At 40.8% G+C, this 19286-nt stretch overlaps 1 protein-coding gene across 1 annotated transcript in view; it reads right to left on the bottom strand.

Moving 5' to 3' along the window:
- Nucleotides 1-1673: 1673 nt before the first annotated feature.
- Nucleotides 1674-19286, bottom strand: part of fgf11b (fibroblast growth factor 11b) — a 37874-nt gene continuing 20261 nt past the window's right edge. The window contains exons 2-5 of the mRNA XM_085797530.1: nt 18383-18493; nt 16599-16702; nt 4810-5008; nt 1674-4710 (exon numbers count right to left, since the gene is read on the bottom strand). Coding sequence (XP_085653656.1) covers nt 4574-4710; nt 4810-5008; nt 16599-16702; nt 18383-18493 — 551 coding nt within the window. The 3' untranslated portion in view covers nt 1674-4573. The remainder of the gene's footprint in view (nt 4711-4809; nt 5009-16598; nt 16703-18382; nt 18494-19286) is intronic.

The following is a 19286-nucleotide window of genomic DNA, read 5'->3' as shown; positions in this document are numbered from 1 at the left end:
AGAATGGTCTCGTGTCACAGATAAACATTATTATATGCTGTTGTACGGCACACTGCTCTCAGTGTGATTAAAATTCATTGTTGGTTCTTTGTAGTACACTCAAAATCAAACGTCTCCAAGATTTGTTCCAAAAATGTTCCCTGGATGTTGGTTAGTTTTTGTACAGTGCAATAAAAGCTTTAAATTCCCACTGTGATTCTCAAACACTGGTGATGACTCAGCCGCAGTTTAATACTCATTATTGCCCGTTAGTCCCAGTTGCTCTGAAAAGTGAGGGGGATTCCCTGGTTGTTTCTCATAACCTTTTAAAAATCTCCCAAGACGGTGAGTTCAATTTTAAATGTTTCCAGCAATGCCCAGTGCTTGTAAGGTGCAACGTGCTTCCAGTTTTTTAATGAGTTACTCTTCTGGATGTCTTCAGTTTGGGGAGTTTTTTTTATGTTATGGACTTGTACTACCTGTAACAGACTAGTGGACAATGTGGCTGCAGTTACAAACAAGAGGAAGCTGTCTGAGACGCCCTGTGAAGAGGCTCTTAGGAAATGAGAAAAACTATTCTGCCTCTTGTTGTCCAGCTGTCTTGTTGCAGAGTTAACAGATAGAAATTAAACAACAGTCCTCTGAGTTCATTATGAACAAATAGATTTCCCTTTCTTCAGCTGACCTTGGGGATTTTTTTTTGCACCCATGACAGGGTGGCTGTTCTCTCATCTATGTTTTATTGAGTCTATCGATCACTGTTTCAATCTCGTGCCCTTTCTTTTTCCCCTTGCCTCTCTGTCTTGTCTTACCTTACTCTTAATTACAGATACACACACAGACACACAAACCTTTTATAAACACATTGTAAGTATACTCCTACACAGGCAAGACAGTGTAAAAGAAAGTTAATAGGCTGTAGATACTGTAGGATGCGGGTAAGGAGATGTGTAGGAAAGGGATTATGATTCTAAATCTCTCATGCGTGGGCACAAAAACTATTATTGCACGTTACCACCCCACTATCCAGCATCTGTTGAGCCCTGATGTCCCATAAATGTATTCTCAATGGCAAAATAAGACTTTCTCACCCTGATCAAACAACAACAACAGCACAAGCACATCTTAATATCTCTTCTGCTCGATGGCTGCCTTTCTCCACTATCTCCATCAACTGTTACATTCAAGTTTCACTTAACCACTGCATTCAGTTGCCTTCATTGCACTTACTTCAGCTTTCTGCACCCCTCATCTCACATATATCGGATAAAATGCACTTTTACATTTAGATCTGTCTCTTACATTCTTCTTCTATGTCAGTCTTCACCTCACATTCAACATCACACTGCTCAACGTTCTCTGTGCTTGTCTGTCTACTTGCAGTATCACTGACTGACAACTTACTGTGTACATATTTTAGCATGATGATAAGCACTGGCTGCTGTTTGGGATTAAGAAATCTATGGAGGAATTTGTATCTCCCCTATTTTTTTAAAACAATAAAGTGACAGTGGCATTTAAGTCATCAGTTGGCTTCATTTCAGCTTTGATCCACTGTAAAGCAGAGCTGCAATAATTTTGCAATAACTTGATTGTGATGAGATATTATAGCACTCATTTGTTTTTCACCACATTTAAAAAAAATAATTGAACAAATAAGATGAATAAATTCAAGTAGATAGAGTAGTTACTTACAGCTCCACTATATAGGCTTAATGAATGATGGAAAAATGCCATTATGTCTTACTTTGGAATGCAAAAGTCCCTTGCTGTCACTCAGTCACTGCTTTGCACCTCCAAGTGCTTTCCTTATATAGAACGGACTTAGGATCAACACTGAAATGTGAACTGGCATGAAGAAGCTCCAGATGGAACACAAACACTGAAAACTGTATGAGCACTGACGGCTAAAATAAGCCTATAACATTGTATACTACCTGCTGTGCTCACACTTTGTACTTAGTAACGCACAGATAGAAGCCATACTAGGATGTACCAAATTCACAGTGAAAAGGGCGCATTGGCTCGTCAAAAATAGAGGTGTATAAGTCGACAATACAAAATCCGCTGCAAGGACAAAACATCCAAATTTGAACCGAATGATATTCCCCCTGGAAAAGCCCAGAAAATTAAAAGACTTAATGGGAAAAAAATGCAAAGCTCTCCAACTAATTTCCTCCGTAGACCCCCTGTCATAAATAGCATACAGTGCTTTACATGCTTCTTTGTCTTACATATCCACATGCTGCATTAAACCCTGCCAAAAATCTTGCTTACTTTACTGCAGAAATTCCTTATCAACATTCCTCAAGAATACACCTGCTAATCCTTCACTCTCTCCAAATATCAGCCTCCATGCACTGACCTCTTTACAATTCAACACACAATTTCAGACTTGCTCTTACCATCAGCACACTGCCAAAGCCTCTGTTTCACATACTGTAACCCATCTTCACATTATGTTACCATTAAAATGATGCATCAAACTTGATTTTTAGCTGCCATGATGAGCATTTTTACACTTTTGCCTCCCACATCTCCCCATCATTGCTCTTCCTGACATAGCAAGAGACTTCCTGCTGTCTGTGTTTGTTGGTGGTATCCATGCACATTCGCTTTGACTGAACATTGTGGTGACATTTTTTTTTCTCCCCCCTCGGCGGCTTACCAGAGCGGACAGCACCCAACAGCAGACAGCACTAAAATAACCTGACAGCTCCCATTTAGAGGCCTCAACTTCCATCAGCTCATGGGTTATTTTTCTAATGAGTCTCCCTGATTGATAAACCCGGTGCAAATCAAAGCATTAGGAAACAACATCTAAACAAAATATTAGCTCAATGGAAATATTTTCTCTTGGTTCAGTCCCCACAAGGTTGCCCAGAAATCCTCCTCCCTGATGTTTGAAAATTTCTGACTGTCCAAGGTCAGTAGAAATAGTATAAAAGACGGATGTTCCCCCAAGTATCACCTATTTGCAGACGCCGACATCAAAGACACGCAGGACACGACGGAGGTTATGTGCAGCATGTCTATCTAACCTCTGTACATGCACTCACTTACACACAGAATCTTACGGGGCATCTGAACTGTCGAAGACGTCTGCGCACTGGGGTTAAAACACAATCACACCCAAGACATTCGCCCAGACAACTACATTTCTGAGGGTGCTTCTTCCACAAGGTGATGTGATAAAGCTAGTGAGTGGATAAGCTGCCAGACATTCTCAGAATAACAAGTGCTCCAGCTCAGAGGCTCCTCTGGCTTTGATGTTTGGCTTCAAACCTGGCTTTATGCTGACAGCAGATGCTGAGTGAAGTATACACTACAGCTTCTTTTTCATGTGACTTGGGTTCAGATCCACCCTGGATTTAAAACATGACCCAGTTGTTCATTTGTAGCTTTTAATGAGCTAGTGCAGTAATAAGTGGTCACCTGGTAGAGAAAAGAGGCTGGAGGGAGTGTGTCGCTCACTCTCTCACTCATTCACAAGCTCATTAATTTTTTTTAAATTATTATTCTGGCTTGTTGGTACAAATATTGCTCAGGCTTTTTGATCCTTTTAATAGGAGCCTGGTTTAAACCTGTAGTAATTTAAGATCTATTTTATGGCTCATCTTCCCAGGAAGAATAGTTATTTTATTGGATACTGTTGAAGGCAGTGCCTTTCTTGTGAGCTGCTATCATACTCTGAAATCCATATTTTGTTATCAAGACTGTCATTTCTAACACTATCACCACCGTGCTAGTGTTTTGATGTTCTGTTTTCAATATTGTTATCATCTTAATCATATTTTACAGACAGTCTCCATGTCCTTGTCTCTTTTCCCTCTGGCTGTCATAATCAAATATTAGTTCATTCAAACTGAAAAAAACTAAAGAAAAATTGGAAGTTTGAAAAGTTGATATGTAGTTGTCATAAACTGCTTCTTAAATAACTTTGTGCACACAATTTCTCATAAACTCATCTTGCCCCGCTGACCTGATCTGACCCGGGCTTCCCGGCAGATATCTCTCCTCTCTGAGCTCTCTCATCTCACTTTGAGCTTTAGTTGACCTTGGTGATTAGCTTAGCTGGTCGGCAGATGGTGGGTGGAAAGCTGGCTGAGCCACACTGTCACCAACTTTAGGGCTCAAGAGGGGGGCCCATGGGTGAGGATTATGATGCAGAGTCAGCGCTGGAAATGCGCGAGTGGTGAATATACAGTACAATAGAGCAGACGGTTGGTAGGCATGGGAGAAAAGATGAAATTGTCAGCGGGACAAAGAAGCTTGAGTATGACAGAGAAATGAAGGAGACTGTGCATTAAGGGAGTCATAGGGGGGCAGAGAACAGTGGGAGGGGGAGGTGGTGGTAGTAGTCCTGGCTCGGGCTCTGGGCTTTCTCTCTGTGGTGACAGGTGAGGGGGGACTCCTCTCTCGGGGCTTCTTGGCTGCCGATGGACTGCTGACCCTTCATCCCCCAGCATCTCGTAGTGCACTTCTGGAATGTGGTGGCCAGTGAGGGCCGTTCCCTCAGCCACCCTCAGTGCATAATTGGTGACTGTGTTCCCAGTGTCACTTTTGCCCTTTGTCCCACCCTCAGTCTCCTGTGCTATGAGGCATCAGCCTTGGGAGCTTCTTTCTGTCCATTCTTTAGGGAAGGTGAATCTGACGTTTTCACCGTCTTCCGGGGAGGACTCACTGGTTCACTGGCGAGCTCGTGCAGTGATGGCTCCTTATACATTGCAACTGTGAGACAAAGATAATAGTTGTTAATAATTAAAGAGGTGATACATAACTAAGATAAACTGATTTCAATTGTTCCAAAGTGACATAAAGGACACAAACCCTCTATAACTTTAGGCAGGAAGTGTGCAGCTCCCTTGGTCTTCTTTACCCGGTTGCCCTTCATGACCTGGCCATCACGATTGATACCGATATACCAGGAGCGGCCAGACTGGGTCTGGCGATACAGCATGGAGGAGTATGTAACGTAGTAGTTCTCAAACACACTCTCCTTGAACTTACACTCTGGAGTGAAGTTATCCTGGAAAGCAGAGGGGTGGAGGTGTATCCTCATTAGCAAACAAAGCATGAGAAGAAAAACAATGAGCAAATGTCACTGGAAAACTGTTTACTGTTAGCTTTTATGGTTCTTTGAACATGAACTCCAGTACATGTAAATGCACACTTGAAGAAAGTAATACATGGACATAAGCAGTGGAAAACATTAATTAGGTGGCTGTTTCCTGAGGGAAAGGATGGATAGAATTATATCTGGAGTTGTGTTTCTCTGAAAGCATGAACATCCTGCCCCTTTGGGAACAAGAAGACAAGAATGCATACTATACAATGAGGTATAGCATTAACATCTTTGCTAAACATAACACATCCCCAAAGGAAAAGAGCAGTAAAGATGAAAAGAACTGAAACTGACACCTACAACAACACAATAACAAATCAAATCTACACACATACATTATGTGAGGGAAAATTACAAACTGTATCTAAATTCTGACATCAAAATGCACACTGCATAAAAGGCATCAAAAGTTCAGAAGACAAATCTGCCAAATCTTTAATGGTCAATACCTTCCAAGCTTTTATGAAACATGTAGATTGGATTTTGGTATCAAACTACAAGGAATGTAAACTATTAGAATAATTTTATATGCAAGTGCATGTTTATTTGCTGCGTGTGTAGCCTACCACCACAGGTTTTTTTTCACATGTTATTGCTAGTGGAAATAGTGCCATGGGTAAAATCAAAGGTCACCACTATAGCCAAGTTGTCTGTGAGAACATGGTCTGCTAAAGAGAAGCATTACTGTATAGTTTTTTTTTTTTTTTTTTTTTTTTTTTTTTTTTGATTTTCATGCCTTTATTCGATAGGACAGTTGAGAGTGTGACAGGAAATGGGAGGCAGAGATGGGGGGAATGACATGCAGGATAGGGCCGCCCGACGCGGGACTCGAACCGGGGCCGCCTGCAGCGAGGACTATAGCCTCAACACATGGGGCGGGTGCTCTATCAACTGAGCTAAACACCGCCCCAGCATTACTGTATAGTTAAAGTGCTTTCTTAAAGGTTTTGTAAAAATTTTGTAAGGTCATGGGATCTATGTTATCATTATTATAATGAACAACACATGGTTATGGTTACTTTTAGAAAATCAACTGTTAATAGAACCACTGAAGCCTCATTGACATCAAAGACCTGTGATCAGGGGCTGACACTGCTTTATTTCAGGGCACAAATAGACATGTCAGGAGAGCTGATACTTTGGTACCAAGTCAATGTCAAAATTTTGAAAATTCTGCCAGCAGTATTGTACGTCCCAAAGATGCCTTAGATATCATACTTGAAGTGTGATTCTTGTGGGACTGACAAGGGCAATACAAAACCCTACAACAATCGTGGTCTGCAAGCAACTACAAAAGAGTAGAAAACGTTACAAAAACAGGTGAATTGGCATCAGCTGTTGCAGTGACAGGTCTGCAGTGTCTAATGGGAAAACAAAATCAATCAATCTAAGCATCTCCAAAATACAGATCCAAATCTGTTTGCAGAATCCACTGTGGGGGCATTTCAATAATGAACTGGTATCAACATATTGTCATCGTGTTCATGTCCTGAAATGTTACCATTACTGTTATTTATTGTATCTGTGTGGGCTTGTTTAGGCTGTAGTGCTTATAATGTAAGATGAGTGCTCACAGCATTAGTAGGCAACTGGCATCCCTGTACAATCTGTCAAAATATGATGAATTTTTAAATTGATATGTTCACACCATGGGTCTGCCACCACAACTGCTTGCACACTGGCTACATGGAGGAGTGGGCTTGTGTGTGTACGTGTGTGTGTCCTAGCTATGAAATTTCAGGGATGGTGACATAGTCAAAGACAGAAAACACTGAATTAGCATGATATCACTCAGGTTTTTAATATAGACTACTCTCATGTATTGTCAATCGTCCACGACTGGTTAAATCTGAATAGACATTACAAAATCTAATTATCAAAACTTGGATCCAGTCCAACAGTTCAGCTAGTCATTGTAAATGATCACTTTCCTGCAGCACTTCCCCTGCCTCTCTGTCCTCAACATAAGGACTACTGAACCCTGCATAATGTTGACTGGTGATATTAACCAAGAGCGACAGATATACATCTCTCTTAGTCTCCATCAGGGTCTCGACAGGGTCCTTCCCCTGTCAGAGAGCAAAGCCAATCTGCTGGATTGATTAAGTGAGAGCAGCAGGGCAGAAATGGCTGAGTGCAGAATTTCTCTGAGACTCAAGACGACAGAAGAGGGCCAAAGGATCACAACTTGGCATAGGCAAGCTTTAATAAAGAGCCAAAAGTAGATTGAGAAGGCATGAGAGACCTCCAGTTTCACACTTATCACAGATCATCACCTTTCTCCTTCACTGGGAGGCATCATCTTTAGCTGAAATGACAGTTCAGGACTTTGTGCCCTTTCTACATCCACTCCTGTCCTTCTGCTCCACCACAGTTTATGCCCGTTTAACAGCTGTCTTCCCACCGTTAAAAAAAAAAAAAAAAATACAACAACATGCCCCTACCCTTAAGTCAACAAACTCTTCCACTCCCATCACCATCACATTGGAGAGCTATTTTAAGATCCTCTGACAGGTTTGATATCTTCTGCTGTGCTAACACAAAGAGGATGAGATCGATAGATGATCCGCTTCATTCATTATTAATCAGGCCAGAGAGCAAGAGGGTGGGAAGTGCGGGAGACAGAAGGGGAAAGGTAGGAGAGACAGGAAAGAGAGCAGAAGATCACTCAGAGAGGACAGAGGGGTTGCTGGGTAATATAGGAGATTAGTAAGGGAGAGAAAGGGACCTGCTTCTTTGCATCTCCCACAGGACCAAAATGCCGGGCTGACAAGGGCTTTAGTTGCCAACACCCCACGATATGACACTCGTGTCCCTCTGGAAAGAGTACCCATCACTCCAGCAAAATACCCTTCAGCTCGACTTCTGAAATGACACCAATGATAACACTCTCCCAAGTCATCCTATAATTACCCTTCATAATCATTCCCCTGAAATAAGCCTAATGATAGAATCCACATCTTCTTAAGGTCTGGGGGAAAATATACCGAGAGAACAGACAAGACAATGAAATATATCTCCTTTTATAATAAATTGAATTTGTATTATAATTAGTGTTTCTGCTGTATTCATTAACCAGTGTTTTTCCTGCTGGAAAGTGAAAACAGAATGAGTTTTGGCTGCGAAGAAATGTCACAGTAATTGGCATCTTAGATACAAATTTAGACTCAACTCACAATTTTCCTGTACACATACTGTACATCTTGATGGACTTGAGATTTGTAACGCTGACAAGGAAAGCAAACTAGTAACAATTTCTTGGGATTTAATGTACAAATGCCAAACAGATAGAGCAAGTAAGTAAATAAAAAATAAGACAAAATGAGTAGTATAGTTAAGACAGAGATTATCAAGGAGGATATGAGAGGGTGCCAGGCAGTCTGGAAACCTAAATGGTTTAATATCCTCGGATTCAAACATTAGTTGTACTATGCTGACCTGACTTCCTCATTACAATCACATCACTGCTGCTGGAAACAAAATTCTCAAGAAACACTCATAACCATGCACAAAGGCCAATATGCTTGTTTCCAGCTGATATAATGATGATGTTGTATCCCCATCTTTGACCTTGAGGTAACCTCCAGACCTCTGCAGAATTATAAAGACCACCCAGGGTGTACTCACTCCAACTGCCCGATTTACCTGTGCAGATAAATAATTGCTGAAGATATGTTGAGTGTTGCACATTTCTAAGAGTGATGGCAGAACATTTCCACCTAAATGGTTGGTGCTCATACTAAAAATGAAATAAAAAGCTCTTTCCACTACTATGACTTATTTAGCGACTTGGACAGCGTCGCTTCCATGTGTTTCAAGCCAAAAAATGAATTTAAACGAAAGCAGACGAGAAAGGTAATATGTAGCATTCGTGCTGAGAATCCCTAAGATGGGAAGAACCTTTTTATGATGCAGAGCACCGTCCCAACTGCCCCCACCAACCCCTCCACCCGCCACCCAACACACACCACCTCCTCCTTTATCCCTCGTGTCTGATTACATCTATTCTACCTGCTTCAGGAAGCTTAACTCTCCATGCCACCATACACTGGGATTGCACTTACTACTAAATAAGGACAGTGAAGTACTAATAAAACACACTAGAACTCATAGGACAGCATCTCCCTGACTCGACTAATGTCCTTCCCTGCATATAATTAGGATGTAAAAACTGAAATGAAAGTTATGACTGAAGAGATAGAAAATCCATGAATAATATTTAATATCTTGTTTACTTTCACTTCATCATGCATGCACAAGCATGAAATAAGAACTGATGCCCCTGAAAATGTAGCTCTATCTCTGGAATCCAATTTTCTTTTTTTTCTGACATGCAGTTATTTGCAGTCCCCTATGTAGACAGCAGGGGTCACAGTGTCATACAGGCTGCTTGCATCTATTGACTGTCCCACCAGCTCCCTAGGTAATCTATGGGAAGCTGTGAAATCTGCCCAGCTGCAGTAATCCCACCATATTCCCATTGTACTGCATTACTGCTGCAGCAAGCCACTGAAATGTGAAGCTCATTCACAACAATCCAGGTTACACAAACACACATGCACATAATCTGTGTGCAGCGCAGGAAGCCACCAGCAGAGCATGTTGCTGATGTTGTTGTCGAGCCAGATGTAGATCCACCATGGCACGCCACGTTACGTAAGTCAATAGGGCCTAGGCGTGCTTATTAAAAGGGCTTTGCAGAGGATGAGACTGACAGTTAATACTGTCTAACACCACACATGTATGGTCTGGCTGTGATGCTTTATGATAGCCCAGGGAGGCATGATGCTTGCATGACAAGAGAGTGGATGATAATGTGCAGGGACACATGCCTCTGCTGTGTTGACTGACAGCTGGAAGGCTCCTGTCAATATTCAGCAGCTGTAAGGAGTGGTAACTGACATTCCCCTCTTCGACCCACAGTGACAGAGGTGACCAGCTGCACACTGTCTTTGCTTTTAATTTTCTGCACCATCATCGTCGTCCTCCTCCTCATCATCATCGTGTAGCATCATGCTACACTCCATAGTATCCCTCAGACAATTTTGGAATGAGAGAGCTGGTAAAATGTAGATCAGGAGCCTATCAGGAAGAATGGGTTTTGCCTTCCCTAAGTGCTCTTAATTGGCCGCCTGGCACAATGTCTTCAGCTATACGTTCCTCCACTCCATCTCTTTGCTCTTGCTCTGGCCAATTATTCTCTCTGCTACTTTTTCTAATGTCCACGTTTTCTCCTGTCCTGTGATAAAAGTGATGCTATCTTGCCACTGGTGTTGTCCTGCATCCCAATGCAATCCTCCAATGAAAGGAATAGGGAGAGGACGTAGCTTTTCAGCAAGAGGTCTCATGCTCTTTCTCTGTCATGTCAGTATCTGTCGCATTTTCTATCTCACTTTATTGAGATTTATTGCATTAAAGGCACACATACATACTGCAGTTGTTTGCTGTACCAGGCCAGAGTTGACCAGTCCAAAAAGGTTCTGCCAGTTTTCATTGTGATACATTCACAGCTGTCTGTTTAGGACTTTAAGGACCAAAGACCGTCTGCGGTGAAATTCTCATAAGCAGCTGTTGCCTCCTAAAACTGACACACCTTATGTTACATGAACAACTTCATCTGTATTGTGAAAGTCCTGATTCAAAAACCTTTATGTTCATAATCTTAAATGACTAATCTGATATAAAATTTAAAATCTAACTAGAAAAATTGCAGCGCAATATGATCACTATGTTGGAATTATAGAAGGTCCACAAGTAATAGCTTGTTTAGTTATCGATTAATCTGACAGTCATTCCCTTCACAAACAGTCCAGAATCCAAATATATTGGATTTCCTATTAAATCTGAGTAGAAATACAGCAAATCCACACAAATGGTAAACTAGGAATTAGGAAAGTTTGGTGATACTGCTTTAGGGTTAGGGTTACACTACATACAAAGTAGTTGCATGGGGTTAGTTTGAACAAACTCAAAATCAAGTGGAGCTCTGTCTACAGACCAAACTACTACTTTGTTATGAATGGAGCGTCTTATCTCACATGTTCTTGTGGAACTTAATTTGATAGGTTGCGTTCACATGAAAATTTTAAATTTTTGTCGCTGTCACTCAATAATATCGTTTGAACATATTTTCGCTCAGCTGCAGGTGTATCAGTTTGGCGCAATTCAACAATCTGTGTCTGATTTTGACGTCATACAAGCGATTTCAGTGAATTTAGTGCGAACCATGCGGCATGCCTGTTGGAAGCCTGTTTGTATTGGTCCAGCACGGCTGACATTGTAGACAACCTGCTGCCGCCTTTACCTGTTGGTGAGTACAATCTTGACAAGTGGCGTACAACGTCAAGCCGTACAGTTAGTAGGCTACATAAATCGTTTTTCACCACTAGATTTGTATTATGTTTCCATGGTTTGTCAATAGTTGACATAGTTACGCATAGATTGAGATGCCAATCAGCGACTGAGTTACAGTATGACGCCAGTTGTTAGACATTGGGAGTGTGCATCTCGAAAAATTTCGCTCTGTCGCTCGTGACCCCCAGCGATTGTATAAATTAGCATGTTGTACTTATTTGTGCCTTTTCGCCAGCGACAAAAATAAGACAGGTCACCACTGTAACGCACCTTACTGTAGTTGTAGTATACCACTTCACCTCGGGAACCAATCACATTTACCAACTTTGGCCCTTCTCAGCAAGGTGTTACACAGCCAATTCAAAAGGCTCACTAAACACACAACTGATTGAAGTTATTCTTGGGTTCAAAAGTACTGTTTTAAAGGGATCATTTTATAGTAAGTTTCTTAATTTATTGCTGTTAATGCTACTTTTTTTTATCTATACACTCAGTCTTGTTGCTGAGATTGGGCAATATTTGACTTTGAATAAACAGTTAATGTAGTATTTTTTTGTATTCAATGTGTGATATATTCTGACTTAGCTAAATACGTTCTTTACATAACCACATATAACCAATGCTTGCAACATGCGCACACCCATACTCACACTCCAACCAGCTGATTGTAATCAAGTGCTGCTTGTTGTGTGTAGGTGCTGCGTGATTAAACAGAGCAGAGGAGATCGACAGACACAACACACTAAAAGTTGGTAATTTTAACCTTCTCAATTGCAAATACAATTTTGGTTTGATGGAGACACATTGTAGAGGACAAGTGCAAAACATGCTGTTTCGGTCACTTGTACTTAAGTAATTAAGTTGGCCTAGGATCTAGAGAAGTCTGGTGTAAATGTACTTACTAGTTGCGCCAAGTTGAAATAACTTAAAAATTACTAAAAGTGTGTACGCTCAATTTTTTTACGTTGAGCCAGCACATCATTTGTTAGAGTGTAGGGTTAGGGTACATACAGTAGTTGCACTACTACTTGCAGTTGTACAGAATGGAGCGTCTTATCTCACATGTTCTTGTGGAATACTATAGGTGCGTTCACACCGGACCTTTTATTTTTGTCGCTGTCGCTCCAAAATGCTCCTGTCAAGTACTCAGTGATTGAGGAGAAATTCATAGATCGCTACTGCTGCGAACGCGACTTTCAGTGAATTTCACCTCGCTCAGAGCTGGCATGGTTCTGTTTGTATTGGAGCACGGTGACATTGTGAAACACGGCTGCCGCCGTTTATGTTTGCTGACAGGTCCCAGTGGCGGTGGCGAAAACAAACGTCAAGCCGGCTTTGCTCTTCCGGGCCGGTAGAGTTGTATTATGTTTCCAATGGTTTCAATAGTTGTCATAGTTACGCATAGATTACGGCAGCCAATCAGCGCTGAGCGACAAGCGACTGACGGCCAGAGACTTGGGATTTCTCATCTCGAAAAATCGCTCTGTCGCTCGGACCCCCAGCGATTTTTGCATTGACTTAATATGTAAATTTGTCGCCAGCGACAAAAATAAAAGGTCCGGTGTGAACGCACTGTATATCTGTTTACACAGTTGATCTGAACCAAAATCTGTCACATTTGTTTTTAATTTGGCCCTTCTCAGTTGCTCACAGCCAATAAAAGTCGAGTAAACACACAACTGATTGAAGTTATTCTTGGGTTGTAGCGTTTCTTTTTTTTTTTTTTGATCAAAGAGCATCAGAATTATTGCTGTTATCTCATGCTGTTGTCAGCAATATAAACAATTGGGCAACAACATGTGATCCCTTTACATGTAGTTATTAGACTATTGAATTAATATTAATTTATTTTGACACAGCAGCACATAACCACAATAACCTGCATGCTTCTACGCTCGTTCCAAATACTCACACTCCAACCAGCTGATTGTAATCAAGTGCTGCTTGTTGTGTGTAGGTGCTGCGTGATTAAACAGAGCAGAGGAGATCGACAGACACAACACATCATTTAGTTGGTTTCTTATTTTGCTGCTTCTCAGGGTTGCAAATACAACTTTTGGACAGTCAGTGATGGAGACACATTTACCCTGTGCAAACATGCTGTTTCGGTCACTACACTTATTGTCTCTTGCTTGTAGCATAACAAAATGTCAGCCATGATAAAGGAGAGTGGAATCAAGGCAACAATATTTACAGCAATGGGCAAAGCTTACGACTAAATCTTAATTGCTCCTGTGACCTTGTCAACAGTCAGTACAGTCTCCTTGAACACAAACCCTATTCTCTGTCTCGCTCTCTTACACATTCTCTGTCTATGAGGAGTTTTCCAGAGCACATAGATTATAAAATGGGGCAGGAAAGAGCCAAGCTCTATTTTTGTATCAGGATCAGCCATTTCCTGTTGTTAACTACAGGTAGTGAAGCTGAGATTTATGTCTGAGGCAAAGCAGCAGTGGACTTCCTCTGCTCGTTTGCCTAGCCTGGATCAACAGCCTGATCAGTGTGTGTAGGGGGGACGTGAGATGGGGATTCAAGGGGGATTTGTGAGTTATTCAAGAGAAAACAATAACCACCAGTAAGCGGCAGAGAAGGTACTATATGCCAGGAAAGAAAATAGCTGGACAGATGTGACTATAGTTACTGTTAGTCAGCTCAGCTTCTCTGAGAGTGACAGCAGTGTGCTTATTTGTCATAAATGAAGCCATTTCTTGTCTGTGTCACATACTCTTTGGCATGCTTTTAAATGTGAAAGCAAGTATGAACATGCTCTTAGTGAGCAGAGATAGGTTTAAAGGGCCATATCATGCCACCTGCACTCCCTCTCACCAGCAAATTAGCGCGCTAGAGACACTACAGAGAATAATATGAGGTCATAAAATCAAACATGCATGATATAATACAAGAAGACAGCTGTTTTGCACCACCTATATCCAGTCATTTCTGTGTGTGTGTGTCGGAGAGAGGAAACTCTCTGAAAGAGGTCAGTGTGGGATTCAGTGCAGCTATTGACTGGTACTGAGGAAATCCCTTCTCCTCGCTGTTCACTGAGGCAAGGCACCGAAGTCTAATGCATGCTAATCAGGGGCTCAGGAGATAATGTGAGATGTTGTATTTGCCATAATTCAAGATTTAACTCACATATATACACATGATGCTCGCTCCTTTACATCTCATAACCATAAAACCACTCGTTAATTCACTGCTTTGTCCAAACCCTCTATAGAAAGCAGCACAAAAATAACTGCTAAAGATACGTATAGGCCAATGCAACAGATTAATCTCATCTCTTATAGACATTTACATGGGTGCCCACTGCCCACTAATCTGCACAATAATAACATCCTATTTTGATATTTCAATTTCATGTATGTTCAACAACAGAGTGTGAGAATGATCTCATGATTCACAAAGGGTAAAAAAAAAAATGGGTAGGATTTTCTAATATAGATTAACTAACTGAATATTATGTCCCAAAGAACATCAGGTGGGATGGTGAGAAGGTTTTGGATGGAGGTGTAAAGATGTACATTGTGTCAACACATGCTTTTTTCAGGAGTTGGATCAATGTCAGATGTGTGAATAGTCAAATGTTGCTATAATAATCAACTGTACAGCCATGGTGTACAGTGTTATATCACTCTGTCCAGGTCACTGATTGAACTGACCATCCTCAAAGACACATTACTTGCTGACTTGGTCTTCAGTGCTTTTCTGAATAAAATCTTGCTTTACATTATGGTTAATGGTAAAGTTACCACCCTAAAGCAATGTTACAAGTGCTGTCCAAAGTGCTGATTAGTTTGTACCCTTGAAACTGAGACTTGCTCTATCCAAGGAACTGGAAGGACTGCGCTCCTGAGCTGGAACCTAGCACAGTCCAGGAAGTAAACAAGTGTTCTTAAGGACAATGCCTGCAGCTAATAGCACCTCCAACTCTGGATTCTACATTGTAGATTTTGCTTAACTTGCAACTTTACTGAGTAAACTTCTTATGGCTAATTGCCTGACACGTTATTAGGCATAATTGAAATTATACTCAAGAGCTAATGAAGTGTTTTGCAGCATTGAATAAATTAGACAAAACAAGTTGTGATACTAACAATCTCTCGTGGGTATTGCACTTCAAAGAAGTCTGTCTCTTTGTCACCCTCCTGCTGCTGCCTCTCACATCTTTGTTTTCTACCTTTGTTATATGATCAGTTTGATTGGAAAGTCACCTGGAACCTACAGTATCCAATGTATGTTGTTCATGCTTTTAAAAAGAATCAACCAGCAACAGATTTAGTGCATTTCTTCAACATCAGACACTCGTTGGCGATTGAAAATCTCATTCTTAAGTTTATTACAAAAATGTCATCGGAAACCGGTGTGTTGATGTTTGTTCCAATCACTCAGATGAAGAAGACTGACTAAATACAATTTTAATGCCTTTACAGTTTCATTTACTTTTGTAGGACCACTAACTTTCACCTGCCCTGGAACCAAAACCTGCCAGAGGTTCCTGCAGTGAGAAGACCCCAGATTCTCCAACAGCCCCAGACATGTTTCCTAGTTAACACGGGTGTCTCCTTGTCTTTCCAATACTAATTGGAATACTCATGCAGGTAGTCTGGCAGGATGTCATCCTAGCTTTCACTCCCCATCCCATCCCCTGTGTATCACCTTTCTCTCTCTCAAACGCTCGTGTACACCTGCACACAAAGCCAAAACACATGCTGCATCTTTCAGTTTTCCTGATAGTCGATAAAATCCTTAACAATTAACTTTCTCTTTAGTCTGGCACTGCCTACATTACAGCAATTAGCTATATGTGCGCACAGCACATACAGTATATATAGCTCATGTTAAACTGGTGAATAGTGTTATACATGGTAGTTTTCTGACTCTTCTTCCTGACACTGTTCTCCTATGATATAATCCTGAAATAGGAGACACTGCTGAATATTTGAATGCAACTGACAGACGGCTGAACCTCAAAATAGTGCAGATATCAGGACCTTATACAGCAAAACATGAATCTATATCCTAACCTGAACACAAACATTTGCCAAATCACATCACATATGGGGTTTTAACAGAAACATAATAGTTCAGAAATGAAAATTGGTTTCTTCGGTTCAGTGTATATACACATACATACCGAAGTGTAGAGGTATCCTTCACTATTCATGGCAAGGTACAACCCTGTCTTTGCCCCCTGGATTGCCACAATCCGCAGTCCCACTGGAATTAAATTGAACTGTGCTAAATTGGGGAATAAAGTCAGAAAGAGAGAAAGAAAGAGAAGAAAAGCGGAAGTCAGAGAAGACTGAAACTGTAATACTGACAGAAAATGCTTTCCTGTCGTTAGAGGTTCAAAGGCTGAACGGCTGCAGGATCAGTGCTGCATGCTGTAGCCTTCTTTAGCCCAGATGCTGTGACCTCTTGAAGTTGAAGTTTATGTAAACACGATGCCATGTCACCTTCACCATACTTTCCACTGGCCCTGAGCCTCACTAGATCTGTTCCACAAAATAGAGTGTAGAGCAAAGACAGAAGTGTCAGGTAAATAAAGAAACTGGACCTGTTAAGGCTCAGCTCATCATGAAATAATGACAATAGTTGAGTGAATAAAACAGTAAATCTGCCACTATGAAACTGAATTTTTGAAAAAGGGCTTGTGCTTGAGTCTTTAAGGTCAAATGGACAACTCAAAGAAATGATACTACCAAGAGAACACTGCATACAGTAGTTTCTGATCTGAAAACCAAATTTAGATCGCTAAAGGTCAGGATAAACATCTTTTTAGAAGCACTTGCCTCGCTTTTTTGTCGTTTATGAAAGCAGAGATTCAGCGATTTTAGTTTTCTTGGCTAAAATCTGTCTTGTAATATCCGTTTATCCTTCTTTTTTTTAGTCAAAGTCAAGTTCAGATGTTCCATCTTTTATTTATAATTAACTGCTACACTCTCCTTTTGTCATTAATTCTCTGTAAGGGCCGATTCATTTGCATGTTCATAATAAAACACTGACCCTATTAAATGATCTATGGAGACCACTTAGAGGGGGGGACTCTCTCTCTCTCTCTCGTATATTATTGTTGATGCCATTATCCAAAGAAAAGCAGCGATGTTGGCAGTGTGTACCAGTTCAGTAGTGGTATAGGAAGAAGAGCTGCTTTTCCTTAGCTTGCTTCTCAAATCTGGACATGTGTAGTGGGTTCTGGGTTGATGGTATTATTCTCAGCCAGGGTCTGATTACGTTTGATCTTTATCTCATATTTTCATGGTTGTTCTTGTTCGTCTACTGCTTACTTTGTCATTACATGTGTTACAAGTTACAAGCTTTGTGGCTTTTCCACACGTGCTATGGAAGTTTTTTGAATTCCAGAAACCAGAAGAATTCAGATATACATCAGGCAGAAAACAGACCTTTGATTGTCAGCCAATTGACTTATAATACTGAGCTGTAGATCCATAGGAATCATCATCTGTGATATTAAACACAGCAGTGGTACAGTAGATGTAAGTTATGAAAGCCTTTGTGAGGCACTTTTAAAAATGAACAAGGGTAGCTTACATTCAATTGCCAACATTCATAGACACTCTGATAGAATATTCCTTCCTATTTAGTTGGAACAATTTGGACAGATAAACTGACAAAATCCTAATTTCAGCTGCAGGGACCAATAGCACAGTGAGACACCTGTGGTTATGTTCACTGCATACAGTACAGCATAAACTTTGCCAAAGTTGGAGATTTGGCTCCCAGTGAGAGAATCAGCTGTTCCATATACTTAAGCTGAAAACTGCAGGTGTTCTACGACTCAGTTCCTGTGACTGGTGCTTGAGACTCAACTGTGAATAATTTGATTAAAATTACACAACACGACCAGGAGCAAAGACATGTAGGCTTTATACTAAAACAAAAAAACAACACACTCACAAAATGAGCTGCTTTCATCCCTTGTGCTGTCCATGGTACCGTCAGGCTGCATCTGCAGGTAGTATCCATGTTGGCTGTATAGCCGGGTAACAATGCCTTTGAGCTGTGGCTCTGCAAGGGAGCACAGGAGAACAACATTATTTTTGACAGGTACCGTGGTGAGATGTCATGAGCAGAAGTCATGTTCAGTGATTTACAGAACCTAGAAAAGACATGGAGTTTTATTGTGTGCAACATTTGAAATCATAACACAGTTCAGATTTGTTTTTTTTGGGACCAAGTATCAATTTATTTTTTTAGACATTAGACTTTTATTGTCACTTGTTAGGGAAATTCTTTTCCACATGACCAAAGCAAGCACACAAAAACACACATATTACAACACATTTCATTCATTTCAATTGTTTGATTTGAAATTTTGTACTGGTGTGTGAACATTACCTCCAACAAACATCAGCATGTTAGCATTGCCATTGTACACATGTGAGTTTGATGGTGCTACCGTTTAGCATAAAGCAGTGCATCCTAACAGAGCTTGAATACAATGCGCTCAGCTTTGGACATATTGTAACCATCATGCAGTGTTAAACTGGTCTGAAACATCACATACAAATGTTGTGAACTCACACAGTGTCAGTGTAGGATATGGTAATATGTAGTATCTTTCTTTAGGTTCTGCTCTTTCATCTCAAGTATATAAATAACAAAAGCACAAACTGCCTCACGAATCAAAGTCACATGAAAGGCATCTTTGTAGCGGCTTAAGGGAGTTTTACTGGGAGGGAAGGTGCTTGGCAGAACAGATGATGATTGATCTCTGCTTGCTATTTATGTTGTATATTTCTTGTAAGATGAGACTTCTTTGAGGTGGCAAAATATAGGTATTTTAAGCACAAAAATTATA

This window comes from Trachurus japonicus, chromosome 14 (genome assembly GCF_045865225.1).
Source record: "Trachurus japonicus isolate A0001 chromosome 14, Traja_1.0".
NCBI lineage: Eukaryota > Metazoa > Chordata > Actinopteri > Carangiformes > Carangidae > Trachurus > Trachurus japonicus.
This window is presented reverse-complemented; position numbering and strand designations above follow the sequence as displayed.